At 45.0% G+C, this 24,690-nt stretch overlaps 2 protein-coding genes and 1 non-coding gene across 10 annotated transcripts in view; 2 read left to right on the forward strand and 1 right to left on the reverse strand.

Annotated features, from left to right (window-relative positions):
- The window catches only part of NUMB (NUMB endocytic adaptor protein), a 193,748-nt gene extending 174,841 nt beyond the window's left edge, over positions 1-18,907 (forward strand). For 5 of the 8 annotated variants that reach the window (XM_066278473.1, XM_066278472.1, XM_066278476.1 and 2 more), the window contains 7 exons: positions 18-92; positions 3,424-3,564; positions 8,938-9,142; positions 11,173-11,466; positions 13,044-13,193; positions 15,805-15,951; positions 16,795-18,907. In XM_066278473.1, the coding sequence (XP_066134570.1) occupies positions 18-92; positions 3,424-3,564; positions 8,938-9,142; positions 11,173-11,466; positions 13,044-13,193; positions 15,805-15,951; positions 16,795-17,516 (1,734 nt within the window). In that variant the 3' untranslated portion in view covers positions 17,517-18,907. The remainder of the gene's footprint in view (positions 1-17; positions 93-3,423; positions 3,565-8,937; positions 9,143-11,172; positions 11,467-13,043; positions 13,194-15,804; positions 15,952-16,794) is intronic. The other 3 variants (XM_066278478.1, XM_066278479.1, XM_066278477.1) reach the window with 2 other exon arrangements.
- TRNAA-CGC (transfer RNA alanine (anticodon CGC)) lies at positions 9,964-10,039 on the forward strand. Its single transcript has one exon. It is a non-coding gene; the product is annotated as a tRNA-Ala (tRNA).
- PAPLN (papilin, proteoglycan like sulfated glycoprotein) overlaps positions 18,069-24,690 on the reverse strand; it is a 51,926-nt gene continuing 45,304 nt past the window's right edge. Inside the window, exon 27 of the mRNA XM_066278471.1 lies at positions 18,069-20,921. Within this exon, the coding sequence (XP_066134568.1) occupies positions 20,746-20,921 (176 nt within the window). The 3' untranslated portion in view covers positions 18,069-20,745. The remainder of the gene's footprint in view (positions 20,922-24,690) is intronic.

Here is a 24,690-nt window from a genome sequence, read left to right on the forward strand (position 1 = left end):
TTGGTTTCTCTTAAAAGACTGGAAAGAAAGCAGTTAAGGCAGTCCTGTGGGTATCAGCAGATGGACTCAGAGTTGTGGATGAAAAAACTAAGGTAAAACTTTTATAAATTTAAATGTAGCTGCTCTTGTGGTTTTTAATCCCTAATGATCAAATATAATGCCATCAAGCAGCTGCAGTCACTGAACCCTTCCCTTTTGTCCAAAGTACGTCTTCTGAGACTAGTTAATGTTTAGGAAACCAATCTCGTTACTCATTTACCATATAAAAACTAGTATTTTCTCAGCATTTTGCTCTACATGACACAGCATGTTTAGCCCACCAAGCGTTTTCACTTAATGTTAAGATCTGAGTTCTGTTTTTATTGTTACACATTTTTAAAAAATGTTTACCCCCACAAATTTCATGTAAAAGATGATAGACCTTTTACCACAGTTTAAATTTTTTTTTGAAAGATGATGGACCACATTAGAAATTTCTTCTTTTTCCTTAAAAAAACCCCACAGCATTGTATTTTTAGAAAGTGATATTTGAACCTACTTTTTTTTTTTTTTTTTTTTTTACAGAGACAGAGAGAGAGTCAGAGAGAGGGATAGACAAGGACAGACAGGAATGGAGAGATGAGAGGCATCAATCATTAGTTTTTCATTGCGCATTGCAACACCTTAATTGTTCATTGATTGCTCTCCCATACGTGCCTTGACCTCGGGCCTTCAGCAGACTGAGTAACCCCTTGCTGGAGTCAGCGACCTTGGGCTCAAGCTGGCGACCTCAGGGTCTCGAACCTGGGTCCTCTGCATCCCAGTCCAACGCTCTATCCACTGTGCCACCGCCTGGTCAGGCAAACCTACTATTTTTTTAAAGACTTTATTTATTGATTTTAGGGAAAGAGGAGAGAGAGATTGGGGGAGAGGAGTGGGAAGCATCAACTCATAGTAGTTGCTTCTCTTATGTGCCTTGACTGGGCGAGCCAGGGGTTTTGAACCTGAGGCCTCAGCATTCCAGGTCAATGCTCTATCCACTGTGCCAGCACAGGTCAGGCTGAACCTGCTATTTAACTGAAAACCTACCTGACTTAAGTGAAATCTCAAGGACTAGTAAGTGGTTCATTTGGTTATTAACATTTACTTAGAATCCACACAATATCTCAAGTCATAGGTAGCATTTTGCATTTGAGAGAAAGTGGTCCTACAGGCCTAAATAAGAATATTGACATAGACTCCTCCCTTAGAGTTACATAAGTACATTATGTAAGTACATTAATCATTAATTTAAATTTTCTAAGAGACCTAAAGTCTGGAGGAATTTTAACAAGAATGCAGTTTTTGCCTGACCAGGCGGTGGCGCAGTGGATAGAGTGTCGGACTGGGATACAGAGGACTCAGGTTCAAGACCCCGAGCTCGCTAGCTTGAGTGCGGGCTCATCTGGTTTGAGCAAAAGCTCACTAGCTTGGACCCAAGGTCTCTGGCTCGAGCAAGGGGTTTACTCGGTCTGCTGAAGGCCTGTGGTCAAGGCACATATGAGAAAGCAATCAATGAACAACTAAGGTATCACAATGCAAAACAAAAAAATAATGATTGATGCTTCTCATCTGTTCGTTCCTGTCTGTCTGTCCCTGTCTATCCCTCTCTCTGACTCTCTCTCTGTCTCTGTAAAAAAAATAAAAATAAAAATAAATAAAATGCAGTTTTTTAGAAAAACTCAAATGTCACTGGACTGGGGAGAAAGACTGGCAGGTAAAGAGCAGTTTGATGGGTCCCTTGCCTGATACATTAACGTGATCTTAATATAGCTGCTTGTTAGTTATTTTGACCTTTTATGTAAAGCTTTTTCTTTTTTTAATGTTCAGGAGAACTGGTAGTGTTAAATGCACATGAGTCTTAGAAACAATTATTTTAATTATATTATTTTTAAGAACTTACATAGTTTTTATAATTTTTTTGGATAAAATTTGTTTTTATAATTTTTTGGGATGAGATTTGTACATGGAGGCTGTTTTTGTTTTGTACGTTAGTAAGAAAGTGATGTTTCCCCCTGGTGGCTGCTTATAGCACTGACATAAATTAGTTCTTTCCACATGTAATCACAGTAATCGGTGGATTGTCACTCTTGGACCCACTATGAGTGGAAAATAAATTTTGCAATGTGTATAATTTATAAAAGGTTCATATAGTTAGAATATATAAATAACTCTTACATATCAATAGGAAAATGACAGACAACCAAAGACAATCACTTTGGTAAAGAGGAAATTCATAGTAATCAAGGTTATGAAAAATAAAGTCATAATGAGCCACCAAAATTGCAAAATTTTTAAAAATTGGCAAATTTGTGGGACAATGGGCATTCTCAGTGATGCTGTATATATGCCATTTAGTTTGATTGTATGTTTTAGTACTTACAGCCCCATCTCAGCATCTAGGAATGTTAGACCATGGGAATATCACACACGGGTGCCTCAGAGCCTCTAGCTTTAAAAGAACATTTTGAGTAATGTGTATACTATGTATATATTAGGTCATTGAGCAAGTATATAAACAGAAAATCCTCAAAATTAAATGATCAATAAGTTAATAAATATACTGCTCACAAAAATTAGGGGATATTTTATAGCTTCATATTTGTTTTGAAATATCCCCTAATTTTTGTGAGCAGTATATATAGAACTATCTGATAATGTTATTAAATAAGTTATATGGAAATTGAATTAAATATCTTGATTTACAAATATTGCAAATCAAACATACAGTCTAGCCCTGGCCGGTTGGCTCAGCGGTAGAGCGTGGGCCTAGCGTGCGGAGGACCCGGGTTCGATTCCCGGCCAGGGCACATAGGAGAAGCGCCCATTTGCTTCTCCACCCCTCCGCCGCGCCTTCCTCTCTGTCTCTCTCTTCCCCTCCCGCAGCCAAGGCTCCATTGGAGCAAAGATGGCCCGGGCGCTGGGGATGGCTCTGTGGCCTCTGCCCCAGGCGCTAGAGTGGCTCTGGTCGCAACATGGCGACGCCCAAGATGGGCAGAGCATCACCCCCTGGTGGGCAGAGCGTCGCCCCTGGTGGGCGTGCCGGGTGGATCCCGGTCGGGCGCATGCGGGAGTCTGTCTGACTGTCTCTCCCTGTTTCCACCTTCAGAAAAATGAAAAAAAAAAAAAAAACATACAGTCTACCATGATCAGATTAGAATCTGCAAGCATATGTTTTAGAACATGAAAATGAGGTGAGGGAGGCATCTGGGCAGAGGGCCTCATGGGGTCTCGCTGAGGTCAGATTCTTAGTATTCAGACTGCTGGCCTCAGGTCCCACTATTCCATAGGCTCGGTGCATTAGATGTCAGGATTCTATATTATGAAATGACCACTCTGTGTTTCTTCTGAGAAGCTGGGATAACCTCATAAGTTTTCTGTTCCTTTGTGCTTCTCTTTTTCTAGGACCTCATAGTTGACCAGACAATAGAAAAAGTATCTTTCTGTGCCCCGGATAGGAACTTTGATAGAGCCTTCTCTTACATATGTCGTGATGGCACCACTCGGCGCTGGATCTGTCATTGCTTCATGGCCGTCAAGGACACAGTGAGTTCAACATGGATATTTCGTGACTAGCCTCAGTTAACTAAGCTCCTTCTGGGTTGGCTCAGTCAAGCAGTTTCCACTACAATTTTGACAAGTACATGCTGTTAACAATACTTGGGAGTGCCTGAACTAACCTGCTTTCATTCCTTTTATTCAAGTAATCCACAGTCTTGGTGTGACCCTGCACCTCAGAGAACAAGATGATTAGCTGAGATCCAAGGTCATTAAAGGAAAGTAGAAGTGTCCTAGTGAGGGTGGCTGCTAAACTTTATTTGAAACTTCATTATTAGAACTGTTTTAAAGGTTCTTACATGTATTTGTTTGCTAAGATATCTGGGTAGAAGATAGATACTGGCATTTGAAAGGTGCTTACAAATGTATTTGCAAAGAGATTCTATTACAAATGAAAAAACCTGAGTTGGAGTATGTTTTCAATTAATTAAAAAAGTAGATACTAAGTTATGGTATAAGGAAGTATGCTAAAAATTATTGGATAGTAGAAATTTTTGGTTTTTTTAAAAATAGAGAATAACTTGCTGTATGGCCCTTATGTAAATTACCCAAAATTCTGACATGAAAGACAAGTCTTTCACATGATTATGATGATCTTTGCTGTAATTACAGTGAGGTAATGAGTGTATAATTTCTGAGTTTTTTAAAGTCCAGACAGAATAAGGAAGCATAGCCGTTCATGAAGGCTACAACTCAGTAAACTCTTGCCAAGGTTTAACTTGGAAGAGAAGTGGTGACCATACTCTAAAATTGACCAAAAGAGTGTTTTTTTCCTTTTTCTTTTTTTGTGGCAGAGACAGAGAGTCAGAGAGAGGGACAGACAGACAGACAGGAAGGGGGAGAGATGAGAAACATCAGTTCTTTATTGCGACTCCTTAATTGTTCATTGATTGCTTTCTCATATGTGCCTTGACCAGGGGGCTACAGCAGACCGAGTGACCCCTTGCTCGAGCCAGTGACCTTGGGCTCAAGCTAGTGAGCATTGCTCAAACCAGATGAGCTGCACTTAAGCTGGCGACCTCAGGGTCTCAAACCTGGGTCCTCCACATCCCAGTCCAACACTCTATCCACTGCATCACTGCCTGGTCAAGCTGACCAAAAGGGTTTTTTTAAGTTCTTGGTGACAGTGATATAAACATCTATTAGGAGCTTAGACTCTGGATCAAATCTGAGTTCCAGACTCAATTCTCATTCATTCTAACTGTAGGATTTGTGGCAAGTTATTTAACATTCTCTAAGTCTCAGTATTCACTTCTATAAAATAGAGATAACAGTGTGAAAACTTAGATAATGAATATAAGCACTCTTAGCATAGGGTCTGGCACATGATAACTGCTCTAAAAATAGTGACTATTATTATTAAAGCTGTTTCTCCAGCTGGGTCTGGGAGGGGGCTTGAGGAGCAATCTGTCTTCAAGAACTTGTGTCCTAAACCTGAGGAGAAAGAATAAGCTTCTTTGGCCTATAGCTCTGTCTTTGTCATAGAGCTGTGTGACAGTGCACACAAGTTCTAAGACTCTCGATACTCTCTCCTATTTCAGGCTTTCGTACCTACCCTTATTTCATCCTCCTAAAAGGTTAGATGGAAATGCTTGTGAGTCCATAAAGAATTCAGTCTGTCAGTCTTTTTTTTTTTTAATTTTTATTTTAGTGAGAGGAGGGGAGGGAGAGACAGACTTCACATGTGCCCTGACCAGGATCCACCTGGCAAGCCCATGGTGGGGGGTGGGGATGGGGGGTGATGCTCCGCCCATCTGGGACCCTTGTCCTGTTGCAACTAGAGCCATTTTTTTTAAGCTCCTGAGGTGGAGGCCATGGAGCCATCCTTAGTGCCTAGGGCCAATCAAGCCATGGCTGCAGGAGGGGAGGAGAAGAGAGGGAGAGAGAAAAGCAAGAGGGGGAGGCGTGGAGAAGCAGATGGTTGCTCTCCTGTGTGCCCTGGCTGGGAATCGAACCCAGGCATCCACATGCCAGGCCAACGCTCTACCACTGAGCCAACCGGCCAGGGCCAGTCTGTCAGTTTTTAAACAGTCACATGAAATCTTACAGTTCATAGTCATGTGCAATCTTAGGGACAAAAAAGCAGTTCAAACATTACCTCTCCTTGTGATACCTGATATTGGCATACAAAATTCAATTAAATTACTTGCTCAGAGCTATATGTTGGAGCAGCTGCCTACATGGTTTGATTTTGAAAACACAAAAAGCGTCACTGTTCTCAAACATATCTTCTCACTGTTAATGATGCCGATAGTTATTACCTCATCTCTAACTTTTGTGGGGGTTTTTAGCAAGTGAAAGAGAGATAGGAAGGGAGAGAGATGAGAAGCCTCATAGTTGAGGCACTTTACTTGTTCTTTGATTGCTTCTCATACATGCCTTGACTGGGCAGGGGTGGGCATGGGCTCCAGCTGAGCCAGTGACCCCCTGCTCAAGCCAGTGAACTTGGGCTCAAGCCAGTGATGATGATCCCATGCTCAAGGTGGTGACTCTGCACTCAAACCAGATGAACCTGTACTCTGGTCAGTGATCTCAGGGTTTCAAATCTGGAACCTCAGCGTCCCAGGTCAACAACACTCTATCTACTGCACCACTACTGGTCAGGACTCGATCTCTAACTTCTTAATTCTGCAGTTAGGGAAATGCTTTAAAGTACAGATAATTCCCAATGAAATATTATGCAGCAATAAAAAAGAATGAAATGTTGACATTTGTAACATCATGGATGGCCCTAGAAGGTACTATGCTAAGTGAAATAAGTCAGACAGAGGAAGACAAATACTGTATGGTTTCATTTACATGTGGACTCTTAAAAAAAAAAGAAAAGAACAAAATAAGAACAGACTCATAGAAACAGGGACCAAAGGGAAGGTTACCGTAAGGCAGAGGGTTGGGAGGAGGGTTGGGGGAAAAGGTGCATGGGAATATAGTCGATAATAAATAAGTAAAATGAACAAGAATATGAAAATAAAATAAAAATAACCCTGGTAAAAACAATCGATTGGATTTATTAAATTTACTCTTAGTAATCAATCTAGTGTATCTTTAAAACAATATTTAGTTTATATAAGCCCTCCTCTCCTCCAACAAACAAGTATGTTTTTTCTGTTTAATTCCTTTATAAGTAGAAAGTGTGGCCTGACCAGGCAGTGGTGTAATGGATAGAGCTTCTGACTGAGATGAGGAGGACCCAGGTTCGAAACCTCGAGGTCACTGGCTTGAGCGTGGGTTCATTTGGCTTGAGCGCAGGGTCACTGGCTTGAGGAAGGGGTCACTGGCTTGAGGAAGGGGTCACTCGCTCTGCTGTAGCCCCCCGGTTAAGGCACAGATGAGAAAGCAGTCACTGAATAACTAAGGTGCCACAATGAAGAATTTATGCTTCTAATCTCTCTCCTTTCCTGTCTGTCTATCCCTAGCTGTTTCTCTCTCTGACTCTCTGTCTCTGTCACAAAAAAAGGGGGGGGGGGGCCTGACCTGTGGTGGCACAGTGGATAAAGCGTCGACCTGGAAATGCTGAGGTCGCCGGTTCGAAACCCTGGGCTTGCCTGGTCAAGGCACATATGGAAGTTGATGCTTCCAGCTCCTCCCCCCCCTTCTCTCTCTCTGTCTCTCCTCTCTCTCTCTCCCTCTGTCTCTCCCTCTCCTCTCCAAAAATTAAAAAAAAAAAAAGGTAGCCTGACCTGTGGTGGTGCAGTGGATGAAGCGTCGACCTGGAAATGCTGAGGTCGCTGGTTCGAAACCCTGGGCTTGCCTGGTCAAGGCACATATGGGAATTGATGCTTCCAGCTCCTCCCCCTTCTCTCTCTCTCTCTCTCTCCTCTCTTAAAAAAAAAAAAAAAAGCCTCCTAAAAAAAAAAAAAAAGGTAGAAAGTGTGGATGAAAACATGCTTTAACTTTTGCCTGTGTGTGGTCGGGAGGTGGTGTTGGGGTGGGAGCTAGAAGAATAGAGAAGGTATTGGAGAAAGCCAGAACACCCTGCAGGCTAGAATGGGAAAGCATACTTGGGGGGAGTATTCCAAGAGAGCGGACTGAGAAAGCTAAGCTTTCCTTTACCTGACTCCCTTCTCATCGCTGGAGTTGTATTTATATATTTTAAGTTTTAAATTTGTACCCTTTTTTCAGACATGTTGGCAGTATATTTAAGCTCATGAAATTTGACATGCTTTTCCAGTGGTTCTTAGAAATGCTTAGTAAATATTCCCACTGTTTCCCTAAATGTCAAATCGAGTTTGGCATTTCAAGATTTAGGACTTAGAACCTTCAGCACTGTCTGCTAATCTGGTGGCCAGAGCTACCTTGAGTGACAGAGGAGCTTGACTAATAAGGCAGTCCCAGTGGCTGCTCACACAAATATAGGTTGCTGATGGTCACTTTACCTAATGCCTGCTACAGTAAAGGATCATAAGCATTATCTAAGGTAATTTATTCATTTAAAATAATTTAGCATATTAGTATATCAAAATCTAAGCTCGAGTTCCCAATATTTTGTTTTGTGTAAAAACAGACTTATTTTGATCCAAGCTCATTTGTAATTGTTGCTACTGTAACTTTAAAAATAACATTTGCCGGCCCTGGCCGGTTGGCTCAGTGGTAGAGCGTCAGCCTGGCATGGCAGAAGTCCTGGGTTCGATTCCCGGCCAGGGTACACAAGAAAAGCGCCCATCTACTTCTCCACCCCTCCCCCTCTCCTTCCTCTCTGTCTCTCTCTTCGCCTCCTGTGGCGAGGCTCCATTGGAGCAAAGATGGCCCGGGTGCTGGGGATGGCTCCTTGGCCTCTGCCCCAGGCGCTAGAGTGGCTCTGGTCGCCACAGAGCAATGCCCCGGAGGGGCAGAGCATCGCTCCCTGGTGGGCAGAGTGTCGCCCCCTGGTGGGCGTGCCGGGTGGATCCCAGTCGGGTGCATGTGGGAGTCTGTCTGACTGTCTCTCCCCGTTTCCAGCTTCAGAAAAATACAAAAAAAAACAAAAAAAAACCACAAAAAAACACATTTGCCTGACCAGGTGGTGGCGCAGTGATAGAGCGTCGGACTGGGATGTGGAGGACCCAGATTCGAGACCTCGAGGTTGCCAGCTTGAGCGCGGGCTCATCTGGTTTGAGTAAAGCTCACCAGCTTAGACCCAAGGTCGCTGGCTCGAGCAAGGGGTTACTCAGTCTGCTGAAGGCCCGCGGTCAAGGCACATATGAGAAAGCAATCAATGAACAACTAAGGTGTCGCAACGAAAAACTGATGATTGATGCTTCTCATCTCTCTCCGTTCCTGTCTGTCTGTCCCTGCCTATCCTTCTCTCTGACTCTCTCTCTCTGTCTCTGTAAAAAAAATAATAATAATACTAACTTTTTGTGAACCTTCTGTTATATACAGGGTGAAAGATTGAGCCACGCCGTAGGCTGTGCATTTGCAGCCTGCTTAGAACGGAAGCAGAAGAGGGAGAAGGAGTGTGGAGTGACTGCTACGTTTGATGCCAGTCGGACCACTTTTACAAGAGAAGGATCATTCCGCGTCACAACAGCCACTGAACAAGCAGAAAGAGAGGAAATCATGAAGCAAATCCAAGATGCCAAGAAAGGTATTGTCTGTTCTGCAGCAGTGAAGACAAGTTCGTCCTGCTCTTTTTCCTATAGCCCTGTCTTAGCATGTGAATTGTGCAGAATGAGTTGTTTTCAGGTACACATGGCAGCATAGAGGAAATGCCTGCACAGCATTCCAGTTACTCAGGAGCCTGGTGCCTGAAGGTGGGGTGGGTGTATTTTCAAACTAAGCGGTAGGGCTTGGGGAACATGCTTTGCATTCTTGTGTATAGCTGGGGTTGAAACAAACAAATATTTTGGAATTAAACAGTTCAGTTTAAATATACATTAATATAATTTTGCTAACTTTTTACTATATTCTCTTTCAGTTCTAAAACAGTCATTTTGGGTAATATTAATATAATACTGACCTGAATACAGCTCTTATTCTTAAGCCAAAAAAAAAAAAAGAAAAAGAGCCCTGGCCAGTTGGCTTAGCAGTAGAGCATCAACCCAGCATGTGGAAGTCCTGGGTTCAATTCCTGGCCAGGGCACACAGGAAAAGCCCCCATCTGCTTCTCCACCCTTCCCCCTCTCCCTTCTCTCTGTCTCTCTCTTCCCCTCCCACAGCTAGGGCTCCATTGGAGCAAAGTTGGCCCGGGCACTGAGGATGGCTCCATGACCTCTGCCTCAGGTGCTAGAATGGCTCTGTTACATCAGAGTGATGCCCTAGATGGGCAGAGCATCGCCCCCTGGTGGACATGCCGGGTGGATCCCGGTCGGGTGCATGTGGGTGTCTTTCTGTCCGCCTCCTCCCCCCCACCCCCACCCCACGCCTCACTTTGGAAAAATACCCCCTTAAAAAAGATACATATTTTAGGCCCTGGCCAGTTGGCTCAGTGGTAGAGTGTCGGCCTCGCGTGCAGGAGTCCCAGGTTCAATTCCTGGCCAGGGCACACAGGAGAAGCGCCCATCTGCTTCTCCACCCCTCCCCCTCTCCTTCCTCTCTGTCTCTCTCTTCCCCTCCTGCAGCCAAGGCTCCATTGGAGCAAAGTTGGCCCGGGCGCTGAGGATGGCTCTGTGGCCTCTGCCTCAGGCGCTAGAATGGCTCTGGTTGCAACAGAGCGACGCCCCAGATGGGCAGAGCATCGCCCCCTGGTGGGCGTGCCGGGTGGATCCTGATCGGGCACATGTGGGAGTCTGTCTGACTGCCTCCCCGTTTCCAACTACAGAAAAATACAAAAAAAAAAAAAAGATACATATTTTTGTTTAAATTTAAATTAGATTGTGATTTTTTTCCCCATTTTTTTATAAACAGTTGTGCCAGGATACCATAGAATAAAGAACACTATGCTATTTTTTATTAGAAAATTTAATATGTGTGTACAGTTATTTAGTGTGCTTCAGTGACTTTTTGCCTGAAAGCATCTCCTTTGATACCACCAAATAACACTGCTACACACAGCTGCTGCCACAGTGACTGAGCCCAGCAACTACAGAGAATTGGGAGGGAAAGAGAGGGAGAGGTTCTCCACATTCAAATGGGACTCAGCTGATACTCACATGGAAGCAGTCTTACATTTAAGTTTAAAATTTTACTTCTGTGTGTTTTTATTCAAATGAGCCACAATGCATATTGTCCATGATTGAAAGACTGCTTTATGACATTCTTTAACATCGAATCAGACTTATGCCTATTTAGACCTTTCTTACTGCCACTCCCAAAGTCCTCTGCCCCAAACAAATAAGCAAACAAACATTGAAAACCATAAGCCATCAGTTTTTAAAGGACTTCACATAGGTACTATTCATACATACTATTTTTATAATCTTATTCAAAGTCTTAAATTACGAATCACTGCATGAGAATCAAAGATCTAATATTTGTGTCTTAGTAGATATAACATGTGACATGTAGTTGGTTAAACCTTTTGTTTGTTTGAAAAACAGATCTGAACCCTGTTTTTATAAGAGAATCTGGGAAGGTGATGGGTAAAAGGACCTAGGAAGGTTTTTGAGTTCCTCAGCTGTATGAACTCAGATTATTTGAAGACATTGTTAAGGTCCTCTTTCTCTTGACTTTCTTGAGCTGAAACAGATAAGACAGTTGTTGGGTCATCAGTGGCCCTGGGCAGCACTGCGCCGTCCCCGTCCTCTCCCACCTCTCCCACCTCGGATGCCACTGCCTCTCTGGAGATGAACAATCCTCATGCCATCCCTCGCCGCCACGCGCCGATTGAACAACTTGCTCGCCAAGGCTCTTTCCGAGGATTTCCTGCTCTTAGCCAGAAGATGTCACCCTTCAAACGCCAGCTCTCCCTGCGCATCAATGACCTGCCTTCCACCATGCAGAGGAAGACTGATTTTCCCATAAAAAATGCAGGTAACGAAGCACCCGCCTGATTCACTGGGTGCTCTAGCCTTGAAATGTTACCGTCACTTCCAGTGGAAATACTAATCCCCCAAACTAGCCTACCCCCCGTCCCAACCACCCCTCAGGCTGGTTTATGGTTAGATGTATCTTGTGTCATTTATTTCCCATTGGGAGAAAATTAAGGTTCATGGAGTAGATGTAAATCCTTCATTTTTCTTTAACAGACAGGTAATAGAGCCATGATGGGAATTCCTAGCCTGAGCATTAGAGTTTGGGGCTTGTCCTGATAGAAGTGTGCTTATCACCTCTCATCTAACCTGCGTCCAAACATCAAGGGTCTCAAGTTTCCATTCTTATTATGCCATTTGGGTCCCAGCAGGGAATTGATTATAAAGGCTTTGGAAACATATCCAGTTAAATAGCATTACTGTCAGATGAACCAGAAGAAAGGGATAAGTGCTGATTGTCCTTGTGGCTGGTTGGCTCCATAGGGAGGAAACTCTAAACGGGCCTCCCACATAAATCTAAGATCTGTTGTTCATCAGAGACAGTGGGCTTGCTCACACATATTCATTACCTTTCAGAACTGCCACACAGTCCTTTGTGTGGCCTCTGTACAGCTCAGCCAGCCCCGGTAGCTCTATCCTCATCGTAAGATCCGGAGCTAAAGTGTCAGATCTGGTCAGTGCTTCTGTTGGACTCTGTTTTCCTTCACTCCGAGACCCATCCAGCCAGTGCTACAACAGAAGACGAGGAAGCTCTGTCTCAACAGGGCACTCTCACTGGTGTCAGAATAAAAGCACAGGAGTTCAGTTCTTTTGACGGATAAAACTAGGCCTAAAGAACAGGAGACTAGACAATTACTGAGGGTTGTTCCCGCTCTCAGCTTCTGTAAAACCTGAAACTTCAGATGCTTTAAGTACCTGTGTTCAGTCTCCTTCTGGAGCAAATGAGAACCAAAAACCATCATTCTCTTTTCATAGCTGAGCACAGAGCACATGTAGATATCTTCCTCAGTGACACAGAAGTATCCCAAAGGCTTTACGAACAAAGCCTCAGGAGCTGTGGACCTCACTTCACTTTTTCATGTTATCACAGATTATTACCTGGTACTTTGAAGGAAAATGAGTGACAACATTGTCATAGCTTATCAAAGAGAAAAGGACCGAGCATCCACCAGGGCTTGAACCCGTTTTCTGATAGTTGCTAAGTAGCCTCAGAACCTGACTCACACCACAGCCCTGTGAACTGGTTGGAAGACAGACAGCTTGCTCGTGTCTTCCAGAAAGATCTAGCTAACTGAACATGTTGGCACAAAAAGAGAACACCAGCTTCTCCACAGTGTCGCCCAGGAGAGGAAATAAAGGAATCCGGGGACGTGCAAGGGGGCAGCTAGACCTTAGTACGTGAATTGTTGACCTTCTCATCGGAAAAGCCATTGAAATAGTGGTCAGTAAAATTTTGAAGCTGCTTTTCCTTGAGACTTTTTCTTTCACAAATGCAGTATAAAATGCCGCCTGTATCTTGCTGGGGTATTTCAGGATTGCTCAGTTTCCTATCTGGACCACTTTCTGTTTGTCTCGCAGTGCCAGAGGCAGAAGGGGAAGCCGAGAGCATCAGCTCCCTGTGCTCACAGATCACCAATGCCTTCAGCATGCCCCCCGAGGACCCCTTCTCATCCGCCCCAATGACCAAACCAGTGACAGTGGTGGCACCACAGTCTCCTGCCTTTCAAGGTTAGTGCCCTCTGCGCCTGCGCAGTTGTTCTCTTTGAAACTATCATTTTTATGATGCTGCCCACTAACTGTAAGTTGGCATTCTGAGCTTTCCAAGAGCTGGTCAGACCCATCCATTTTCCTGTTTGCTAATGTCTCAGACAGAGTCATTTCCCCATGACATTGTCCTTGTGCTTTGTTCCCCTTCCTGTTTGCTGAGATGTCTGCATTCCTCGTTTTGCATGTACCTCCCTGCCTTTCACCCATTCTGCTGGGAGCGTCTGTAGTCCCAGCCACCGCTCTGTCTGCCACTTCACTGTGAGGAGTCAGAGCCCCGCCCATGCTCCAGCAGCAGTGCCTGCCGGGTTCGGTGCTGCACTTTCTTTAGTGCAGTGCTTTTCAATTCCTGCTCATTTTGTCCCTCAAGGGAAACTTGGCATTTGTTGTCTGGAGACATTTTTGGGTTTCACAACCAGGTAAGGGGTAATTGGTACTGGCACCTGTGTAGAGGCCAGGAATGCCACTGAACATCCTCCAATGCATGGGCCAGCCACCCTTACAGCAAAGAATTACCCGGCCAAAAGTATCAATAGTGCCAAGGCTGAGATGCCCCAGACTCGTCTAGTCTCTCCCCTGTCTCAAGAGGCTCTTGAGTTCATGTCACCATCTATAACAAGTGTTCTAAAATCTGGCTTTATAGCATAGAAGAGTTGCTTTGGATACTGAGTTAACAGTTGATATTAACACAGAGCTCAGCAAAGTCTGAAAAACTTATATTAGACTTTTAGAATCTGAGCTTCTTGTAATCATCATCTCTTCATTTCTTGTGAGAGAGCGCTCAGAAAAGCTTTGCTGTGGAGACACTGCCCTGTTCTCATGGGGTAAGCTCCAACATGCTGTTCCTGCAAGGAGTCCCTTTAAAACAACATCAAGCCTTTTATACCTTTATAGTCATGTGCACCAAAGAGCTTTTCACTCCATCTGACAAATATTTAGAATACCAATAAGAACGGGCACAATTTATTGAGCACCTAGTGCTTCCTGTCACATCATGGTAAGGCCTCATGTATGTTCTCATTTCATTTAATCCCCACAACAAGCCTTTGATATAAGCATTACAGATAAGGAAAACGAGGCTCAGAGGGGTTAAGTAAATTGCCCAAAGTGCACGACCAGGATTTAAACCAGGTCTTTCTGAATATAGTACCTGTTACATTCTACTGACGATATGCCTGTTCACAAAGCAATGGGTGTAAAACTGAATAGAACATACTTCTTTCTCTGCCTTTAAGGGGCTCCCAGTCTAAGGGTGAGCTAGTCTTTTAGATAAGCCCTAGGTAAATAGTACCAGTGCCACATAGCATGGTTGCCCAGTCCTGAAGAGGGAAGGATTGTAGGGTAGGGTAGGGGAAGGTGCCTGCTGTCTGTTCCATACTAAATGTGATAGCTGGGCTGAGGAGGTGAAACTGATGGAGAGTAAAGGAGCAGGCTCAGGGACAGAAGGAGAGAATAGGAGGTGCTTTGGGATATTAGGAACATTACTGAAAGAAAAAAATCTTCAAAAGAGGGAGATGAAATTGATTCTGTAGACAGTTACAGATTTATCAAGCAAATGAAAACATATACCAAGTTTGATTTCTCATCTATAATATGGGGATAATGCCAGCCTTACTAGGTTTTTGAGAGAATTAAGTGAGATAATGCACACTGAAGTATTGTTAACATAGTGCCTAGCATATAATACAGCATCATTATATTTATCCCATTGGTATTGTTTTTGTTTTTTTGAGAAAGATAGGAAGGGAGAGAGATAAGAAGCATCAACATTTAGTTGTGGCATGTTAGTTGTTCATTGATCACTTCTCATATGTGCTTGTCTTAGGGGGCTCCATCCGAGCAAGTACCCACTTGCTCAAGCCAGTGACGTTGGCCTTCAAGCCAGTAATCTTAGGCCTCAAGCCAGAGACCTTGGGGTCATGTCTATGATCCCATACTTAAGCTGGTGACCCCGCACTCAAGCTGATGAGCCTGGGCTCAAGCTGGAGAGCTCAGAGCTTCAAACCTGGGTCCTCAGTGTCCCAGGCCAATGCTCTATCCACTGTGCCACCGCCTGGTCATGCAGAGTTAGATTTTTATTTTTATTTTTATTTTTTTATTGATTTTAGCTAGAGAGGAAGGGGGATGGAGAGAGAGAGACAGGAACATCAGTCTGTTCTTGTATGTGTCCTAATCGTGGATTGAACCAGGCAGCCTCTGTACTTTCCAGACGATGTTCTAACCAACCAAGCCATCTGGCCAGGGCAAGAGTTAGATTTTTGCTGCTTGTAGGACAAAGCAACTCTGTTCAACTTAATTTGAAAATGTTTTTCTAGGCTTCATTTTCCCATACACATAGTTTCCTAGAACAGTCATTTGACTTTTTCAGTATAGCCATTTTAATTACAACCTCTAATTCCCTCTTTGCCAAAAGGTTTGTTTATTCATTACAACATGGTATGGTTAGCTCAACGCCAGCTTTTCTGACTATCTGTTCCACCAGTATTGCACATTGGCCTGACTGACCCAGCTGCAAGGGGTCACCTGTACACCCTGCATGAATTAACTCCATTGATGTTGTCTGCTCCCATTGTAGCTAATGGCACTGATTCAGCCTTCCATGTGCTTGCTGCTAAGCCAGCCCATACTGCTCTAGCACCCGTAGCAATGCCTGTGCGTGAAACCAACCCTTGGGCCCATGCCCTTGATGCTGTTAACAAGGGAATTGCAGCCACACATTCGGGTAAGGTGGCCACAGATGGTGGTGAGGATTCTGGGATCAGATAAGTGACCCTGGTTCAAAAATCAGCCATTTGCCTGAGTGGGAACCAGGGAGGAGCCCTTTTAGGAAAAGTATGTTTTCTCCTGGAAATAAGCTATTAAGAAAGGATGGGGAACTAAAGAGGTGAAATAGTTAGTTCTTAAGACTATAGAACAGAATCATCTATAGAACTTTCATTCAATAGATTTCTTGGGTCCTACCCTGAGGGAGTCTGTCCCTGGATTTGAGATGTGTGGACATGCCCGCAGGGTGAGGAGACCCAGCCTCCTACAATGGCAGGCATAAAAAAGCTATAAAAGCCACTCTATTTTTTATTTTTTGTACTTTCTAATTTTTCTAAAGAACATTTAACCATAAAACCAAAAATAATTTTAAGTAGCAATAAAGGCAGTTCACCAGAAAGACAACATGTGTCTGGAAGCCAGGCAGGGGCCTCAGGTACAGCATCAAGTCACTGATTTTTTTCTTTTTGTTCTGGTAGAGCAGAAGGTGAATCACCGGGGCCCCTGGGCCTGTGCACGGTGCTTTCTGTGCCCCGGGTGAGCCGTAGCAGCAGGGAGGGTTGCCAATGGCAGCCAGCTGCCTTGGGTCAGTGCCGTGGAGCGTGTCCAGACAGCTCCTCGCCACTGCTGAGACAGCAGCAAGGTCCAGTGGGTTCTCTTCCTACTGCCTCACAACTCAGCTAGCACAGCATAGCTCACTAGAGGAATGTGCTCCACGTGTTAGTCATTCTAATAACAAATTAACGGGTAAGGAAAGAGGTCCCTAAAGGTGATTCTTTTGTCTCCATGTTGTTGATTCCAGGGACCGAGTGGGGTCCATCTTCTGGTGCTGCCTCTCCAGGTCTCTTCCAGGCTGGTCACAGACGCACTCCCTCTGAGGCCGATCGCTGGTTGGAAGAGGTGTCCAAGAGTGTCCGGGCTCAGCCGCCGCCGCCGCCGGGCTCAGCTGTCCCTCTGCAGCCGGCTGTCCAGCCGCCTCCGCCCACTGCCATCTCTCAGCCGGCGCCGCCTTTCCAAGGGAATGCATTCCTCGCCTCCCAGCCCGTGCCAGTGGGTGTGGCCCCGCCCCTGCCGCCAGCCTTTGTCCCTGCCCAGGCCTATCCTGTGGCCAATGGGATGCCCTATCCAGCCCCTAATGTGCCTGTGGTGGGCATCACTCCCTCCCAGATGGTAGCCAACGTGTTTGGCACCGCAGGCCACCCTCAGGCTGCCCACCCCCACCAGTCCCCCAGCCTGGTCAAACAGCAGACATTCCCTCCATACGAGACGAGCAGTGCTACTGCCAGTCCCTTCTTTAAGCCTCCTGCTCAGCACTTCAATGGCTCTGCAGCTTTCAATGGTGTGGAGGACGGCAGGGTGGCCTCAGGAGACCAGCACACAGAGGTCCCTGCAGGCACCTGCCCGGTGGATCCTTTCGAAGCCCAGTGGGCCGCGTTAGAAAGCAAGTCCAAGCAGCGTACTAACCCCTCCCCCACCAACCCTTTCTCCAGTGACTTACAGAAGACATTTGAAATTGAACTTTGAGCAGTCCCTACGGCTTATGTATTTTGTCCGTACTTAGGCAAGGGGCGGGAGGGTGGAGGTCCTGGATCAGTACACTTTTCACTAATCGCAAAGGTCCCAAGGAGCACGTCCAGGCAGAGTGCTATGTGGGTGATTGTTGACAGAAGTGGAGAAAACCATTCCTAGAGAAGAGCTGTCCTAGTTAGGCTAACAAAGCCAAGAAAATACTGCCCTCTGTCCCCCTCCTCCTGCCTCAGCCCCTTACAAATCTCTGGCAACAGAGAGGCAGACATATCTGAACAGGAATCTGTATTCAAAGCACATTTACTGGAATATAAAACACAACAGGAAGCAAAACGATCTCCCTTTGTTTTTCAGGCCATGCACCTGCCGCCTCTCAGTACCGGCCTGTCTTAGGGATCAAGAACAGGTGGCCTGTGCTTGGGCCGGAATGCGAGGCAAGCAGTGCAGCCAGAATTCCCAGAGGGCACAGCAGCAGCTGCCCAGCAGAGCTATATTTTAGGGGTAAAAGTTGAGCTTCCATTTTGAGTAAGAATAAATATTATAAATATATATCAAAAAAGCCAAAATCTTTATTTTTATGCATTTAGAATATTTTAAATAGTTCTCAAAAAGTTGTACGAGTTGTAAGTAATCTTGCCAAAGGTAAAAGGGTTAGCTGTAAGAAATTGTACATAAGATTGATTTACCGTTGATTCCGATTGAAGTGAAGAGGACAAGCTGGAGGTGCGGACGGGATCCCTAGCTTGTTTGGTATCAGTCATTGTAAGTAGCACACTGCAACAACAATCATGCTTACGACCAATCCAGTCACTAGGTTCTAGTTTAAGTAAAATGAAAGAGTAGTATTGTCCTGGTTTTAAACCTCTATGATGAAATTCTAATGTCATTATTTTAATGGAATCAGTCTAAATATGCTCTATAGAGACTATTTTCTTTTATATATTGCTGCAGTTTCCTTATGTTAATCCTTGACTTGTTTTAACACTAAGGTGACAATTTGACATCATATCCATAGACTGGAACGCAGGTTACTGTGTTGGTTTGTCATGTGGGCTTTTGTGGGTTTGTTTTATCCTTTAAGTTTGGTTCCCACAAGTTTTGTGGGGATGGAGTTTCTGGTTTTAGATGTGTGTGTCCGTGTGTGTGTGTGTGTGTTTGTGCGTGTGCGTGCATGTGTGCGTGTCTTCGTCTCCTCCTCCCTGTGGTGAGCAGAGCATCCTGTTGCCAGTTGCGGCCACTTGACCTCTGGTAATAATGTGAGATCTCATCTCATTTTTACTTTTGAACGTTGGCCTTACAATCAAATGTAAGTTATATATATTTGTACTGATGAGAATTTATAATCTGCTTTAACAAAAATAAATGTTCGTGGTAGAAGCTTTTGCCGATGAAGGGCTGTTCTTTCTCCTTTTATTAGCAAATGAATCGACTCCCAGTTTTTGGTCTTGCTCTCTCTCCCTTCTGCTCTGCTCCAGATCTCTAGTTCGCTGGCTACAGAATCTTTTACTGGGACCAATATATTCTTAAATTCATATTTGTATTCATTCTTTAGGCTTTGGTTGATCCTAAGTGCATCTCAAATGCCAGATTCTTGCTGCCTAGAGTGTGGTAGACAACAGCATGGACTTCCTGAAGGAGCTGGTTAGAGGTCCAGAATCTCAGCCCCACCCCCAGACCTCAGAAGCAGAATCTGCATTTGAACAAGATGCACCATCAGAGGTCTAGGGCAGAGCAGTGATTCTCAACCTTGGCTACTCAATAGAATCACTTAAGTTTTTCAGATCCTTGTGCCCGGGCCATACCCCAAACCAACTCAATTCAAATCTCTGAAGAGGGAAACTTCAGGTTCCATTTTTAAAAGGCTCCCACTATGGAAGAAGGTTGAAAACCAGTGTTTTAGGCTGAGGTTTACTCTCATTTTGAACCTTAGCCCACTATTCTGTGACTAGTTCTAAGAGCTAGCTAACCTCAAATTTACCTTCTGAAAACGTGTCGCTAATAGGTCAAATACTGGTTTAGAAAACTGAGGAGTCTAAGAAAGTGGCCCTTATTTTCCAATTTCTATAGCAAAACCAGCCATGGTACCTGAAAGGCGATGTTCCTCAATATACATTTTTTAATGCAGAGGAAAAGACCTCTGCCTTGGTCCGTGTTTTCTTTGTTGAATGATAAGTAAAGCAAGAAGTGTTCCTCACCTGGCCACCAGCCAGAGCTAGCTAAAGGGGGTAATTAAAAACCTTTCCCTGTAAGGACTGTGCTGTGTTCCCAAATAACCTGTCCCAAAGCCCAGCCAGCCCTCTGGAGGATTTGTGGAAAGTTCAAGTGGAAAGGGACTCAAGCTCACTGAATCCGGGCCTCTGTTAGCAGCAAGGAATTGGAGGTTCTGAGATGAATGACTTTTACCAATTCAAACCATTTCTGAAGCCACTTTCTTATTACATTGCCTTTCCCTCCACTAGTCACCCCCATCCTGCTGTTGCTGGTTTTAATAATAGTCTGGCTTTTATCTGGCAGCAAACATTTTGCTTCAGACTCCTACCGAACGAGCCCAGCCATCCGCCCCGTCAGGTGTGAGGCAGTCTTCCTAGCCAGTTCTGCACGTCAGCCTCAGAAGGAAGACTTCAGGCCCAGCTTCCTGATGGCAGTAAGGAGCCTTTCCAGTTCTTTCATGCTCAAATAATAATGCAACTGCTACTCTTTCACACCAAATCCCTATACTGAGCCTTACGTTACATTTCACTTCGCCCAGAGCTTTCACAAATGTTACGCCGTTAACTGTATGCACAGATGGGTTTGAAGCTGTTGCCCTGTGCTACCTACCTAGAAGGGTGGGAGAGCAAAGAATCCTTCCCCGTCACAGCAGGAGTAAGGGGTTATCCTTGAAATCGTTAGGACCTCCCTAGCCAGCTTTAAATGAAGGAGAACCCTGGTAGCTTGTTTTAAAAGGCGGTGAACTGATCCTGTGTAACAGAAATTAAGAGGGAAGTTGTAAAGTAAAGGGTGTCCTTTTCCAAACAGATTTCTCTTCTTGACAACTCAGCGACCCATGGTCACGTTGGAGATGCAAACACTGCTGGGACTCAGAGGGAGGCTAATACTGACAGGGGTGGGGCAGTGTCTCCAGAAGATAACTCCCTTAACCAGCCACGGAGGGGTGAGCGAGAGTCTCTGTGCCCTTGTCCCCAGCCCTGCAGCATTGTTTCAGAACTGGGGCTAGAGCCGGCCTTCATCCCTGCTGCCAGACTGGCTGAGCGTGAGGCTGGACTCGGGAGCAGCTGGCACAGCAGAAGCTGGAGTAGTACTCATTGCCACAGAGCCGGGCCTGCAGGATCAGGTCACAGTTGGCCAGCTCCGGCTGGTCAATGCAGTCCCTTCTCGGGTCCCTCGGCTGGGCGGCCAGTGCTGCAGAACAACGGGGGAGAAAGTGGGAAGGAGCTCGATGTGCACTGAAAAGTCTCACCTACCATTTTATTTCCTTAAAAGGAAAGTGGCACTGGGACTGCCAGATTCCCCCCAAAATGCAGTCACTCTGAAGCCTTTAACTCCTCTATGTACAGCTACAAGAAAGGATCACAATTTCTACCCATTCTTTCTTTCTTTCAATTACAGTTAGCATACAGTATTATGTTTCAGGTTTACAACAGTGCAACATTTATATAACTCGTTTGTATAACTCACAAAGCGATCACCCCGGTAAGTCTAGTGCCCATCTGACAGCATGCATCGTTATTACAATATTGTGGACTACTTCCCCTACGCTGTACTTGACATTCCTGTGACTGTTTTTATAACTGGCAGTTTGTACTTCTTAATCTCTTCCCCTTTTTCACCCATTCCCCCAAACTCTTTCCCCTCTGGAAATGATTGGTTCTGTTATCTGAGTTTGTTTTGTTGGCTCATTTAGTTTTTCAGATTCCACATATAAGTGATATCATATGGTATCTTTCTCTGTCTGACTTGTTTCACTTAGCATAATGCCCTCCAGGTCCATCCATGTTGTCCACAAATGGCAAGATTTCATTCTTTATGGCTGAGTAATTGTATATATGTACCACGTCTTTATCCAGTAATCTTATCAATAGACACAAGATACGGATGCTTCCATGTCTTGGCCATTGTAAATAATGCTGCATTGAACATAGGGGTGTATGTCTTTTTGAATTAGAGTTTTGAATTTCTTCAGATAAAGACCCAAAATTGAGATTGCTGGCTCCAATGGTAGTTGCATTTTTAATTTTTTGAGGAACCGCCATGACGACTTCCACAGTGGCTGCACCAGTCCACACTCCCACCACTAGTACACAGCACATCCTCAGCAGCTCTTACCATTTACTGGCCCAAGACAGGCATTCTGACAAGTATAAAGGATGTTTCACTGTGGTTTTAATTTGCATTTCCCTAATGATTAGTGATGTTGAGCATCTTTTCATGTCTGTTGGTCATTTGGTTACCTGTATGTCCTCTTTGGGAAAATGTCGATTCAGAACTCCTGCGCATATTTTATGGGTTGTTTGGTGGGGAGGGGTGTGTTGGTGTTAAGTTGTATGAGTTTCTTATGTATTTTGGATATTAACCCTTTATTGGATGTATCATTGGTGAGTATCTTCTCCCATTCGGTACGCTGTCCTTTTGTTTATTTCTTGTTGTGTGCCTTGACCAGGCAAGCCTGGGGTTTTAAACAGGTGACCTCAGTATTCCAGGTCAATGTTTTATCTACTGAGCCACCACAGGCCAAGCTGAGTTTATTCTTGTATATGCTGTAAGAAAGTGGTCCAGTTTTCCCATTTATTGAAGAGACTGTCTTTACCCCATGTGTTTTTTCCTCCTTTGTCATAGGTTAATTGACCAAATAGGCATGGGATTATTTCTGGGTTCTCTGTTTTGTTCCATTAATCGGTCTCTTTTTTTTTTTTTCTTTGAAGTTGGAAACAGGGAGGCAGTCAGACTCCCGCATGCGCCCGACCGGGATCCACCCGGCACGCCCACCAGGGGGCGATGCTCTGCCCATCTTGGGGTGACGCTCTGCCGCAATCAGAGCCACTCTAGTGCCTGAGGCAGAGGCCACAGAGCCATCCTCAGCTCCAGGGGAAACGCTGCTCCAATGGAGCCTTGGCTGCGGGAGGGGGAGAGACAGAAAGGAAGGAGAGGGAGAGGGGTGGAGAAGCAGATGGGCGCTTCTCCTGTGTGCCCTGGCTGGGAATTGAACCCGGGACTCCTGCATGCCAGGCCGACACTCTACCACTGAGCCAACCGGCCAGGGCCTAATCTGTCTCTTTTTATGCTGGTATCAAGCTGTTTTGATTATCACGGACTTGTAATATAATTTGTTATCAGGTAGTGTGATACCTCCAGCTTTATTCTTCTTTCTCAAGATTGCTTTGGCTATTCAGGGTCTTTTATGGTTCCATATAAATTTTAGGATTATTCTAGTTTTCTGTGAAAAACTGCTATTGGTATTTTGATAGGGATTGCATTGAATCTGTAGATTGCTCTGGGTAGTATGGACATTTTAATAATGTTAATTCTTATCGATGAACGCGGTATATGTTTCCATTTATTTGTATAGTCTCCAGGTTTTTTGTTGTTTTTTTTTACAGGGACAGAGAGAGAGGGATAGATACAGGAACGGAGAGAAAGAGATGAGAAGCACCTATCATCAGTTTTTTGTTGCAAGACCTTAGTTGTTCATTGATTGCTTTCTCATATGTGCCCTGACGGTGGGCCTTCAACAGACCAAGTAACTCCTTGCTCAAGCCAGCGACCTTGGGTCCAAGCTGGTGAGCTTTTTTGCTCAAGCCAGATGAGCCCGCGCTCAAGCTGACGAGCTCAGGGTCTTGAACCTGGGTCCTTCCGCATCCCAGTCCGACACTCTATCCACTGCACCACCGCCTGGTCAGGCAGTTTCTTTCTTCAGTGTCTTAAAGTTTTCCATGTACAGATCTTTCACCTCTTTGGGTCAGTTTATTTCTAGCTATGTTTTTAGATGTAATTATAAATTAATTTTAAAAATTTCTCTGATAGTTTATTATTGGTGTATAAAATGTAACCAATTTTTGGCCCTGGCCGGTTGGCTCAGCGGTAGAGCGTTGGCCTGGCGTGCGGGGGACCCGGGTTCGATTCCCGGCCAGGGCACACAGGAGAAGCGCCCATTTGCTTCTCCACCCCCCCCCCTTCCTCTCTGTCTCTCTCTTCCCCTCCCGCAGCCAAGGCTCCATTAGAGCAAAGATGGCCCGGGCACTGGGGATGGCTCCTTGGCCTCTGCTCCAGGCGCTAGAGTGGCTCTGGTCGCAGCAGAGCGACCCCCCCCCCCCCAGGGGCAGAGCATCGCCCCCTGGTGGGCGTGCCGGGTGGATCCCGGTCGGGCGCATGCGGGAGTCTGTCTGTCTCTCTCTGTTTCCAGCTTCAGAGAAAGAAAAAAAAATGCAACCAATTTTTAAATATGAGTTTTGTATTCTTGCTGCTTTACTGAATTCATTTACTCTAATAATTTTTTGGTGGATTCTTTAGGGTTCTCTTTATTTAGTATCATATAATCTGCAAATAACAACAGTTTTACTTTTTCATTTCCAATTCGGATGCCTTTTATTTTCTTGTCTGAGTGTTGTGGCTAAGACTTCCAATACTATGTTGAATAAAAGTGGTTGGTAAAAGTGTACATCCTTGTTTTGTTTCTGATCTTAAAAAACTTTCAGCTTTTCACCACTGAATATGATATTGGCTGTGGTTTGTCATATGTGGCCTTTATCATGTTGAGGTATGTTGCCTGTATCCCCACTTTGCTGTTTTTTTTTTGTTTTTTTTTTTCTGAAGCTGGAAATGGGGAGAGACAGTCAGACAGACTCCCGCATGCGCCCGACCGGGATCCACCCGGCACGCCCACCAGGGGGTGATGCTCTGCCCCTCTGGGGCGTCGCTCTGCCGCGACCAGAGCCACTCTAGCGCCTGGGGCAGAGGCCAAAGAGCCATCCCCAGCGCCCGGGCCATCTTTGCTCCAATGGAGCCTTGGCTGCGGGAGGGGAAGAGAGAGACAGAGAGGAAGGAGGGGGTAGGGTGGAGAAGCAAATGGGCGCTTCTCCTATGTGCCCTGGCCGGGAATCGAACCCGGGTCCCCCGTATGCCAGGCCGACGCTCTACCGCTGAGCCAACCGGCCAGGGCTTTGCTGAGTTTTTT

The sequence above is a fragment of the Saccopteryx bilineata genome, chromosome 4, assembly GCF_036850765.1.
Source record: "Saccopteryx bilineata isolate mSacBil1 chromosome 4, mSacBil1_pri_phased_curated, whole genome shotgun sequence".
Taxonomy (NCBI): Eukaryota; Metazoa; Chordata; class Mammalia; order Chiroptera; family Emballonuridae; genus Saccopteryx; species Saccopteryx bilineata.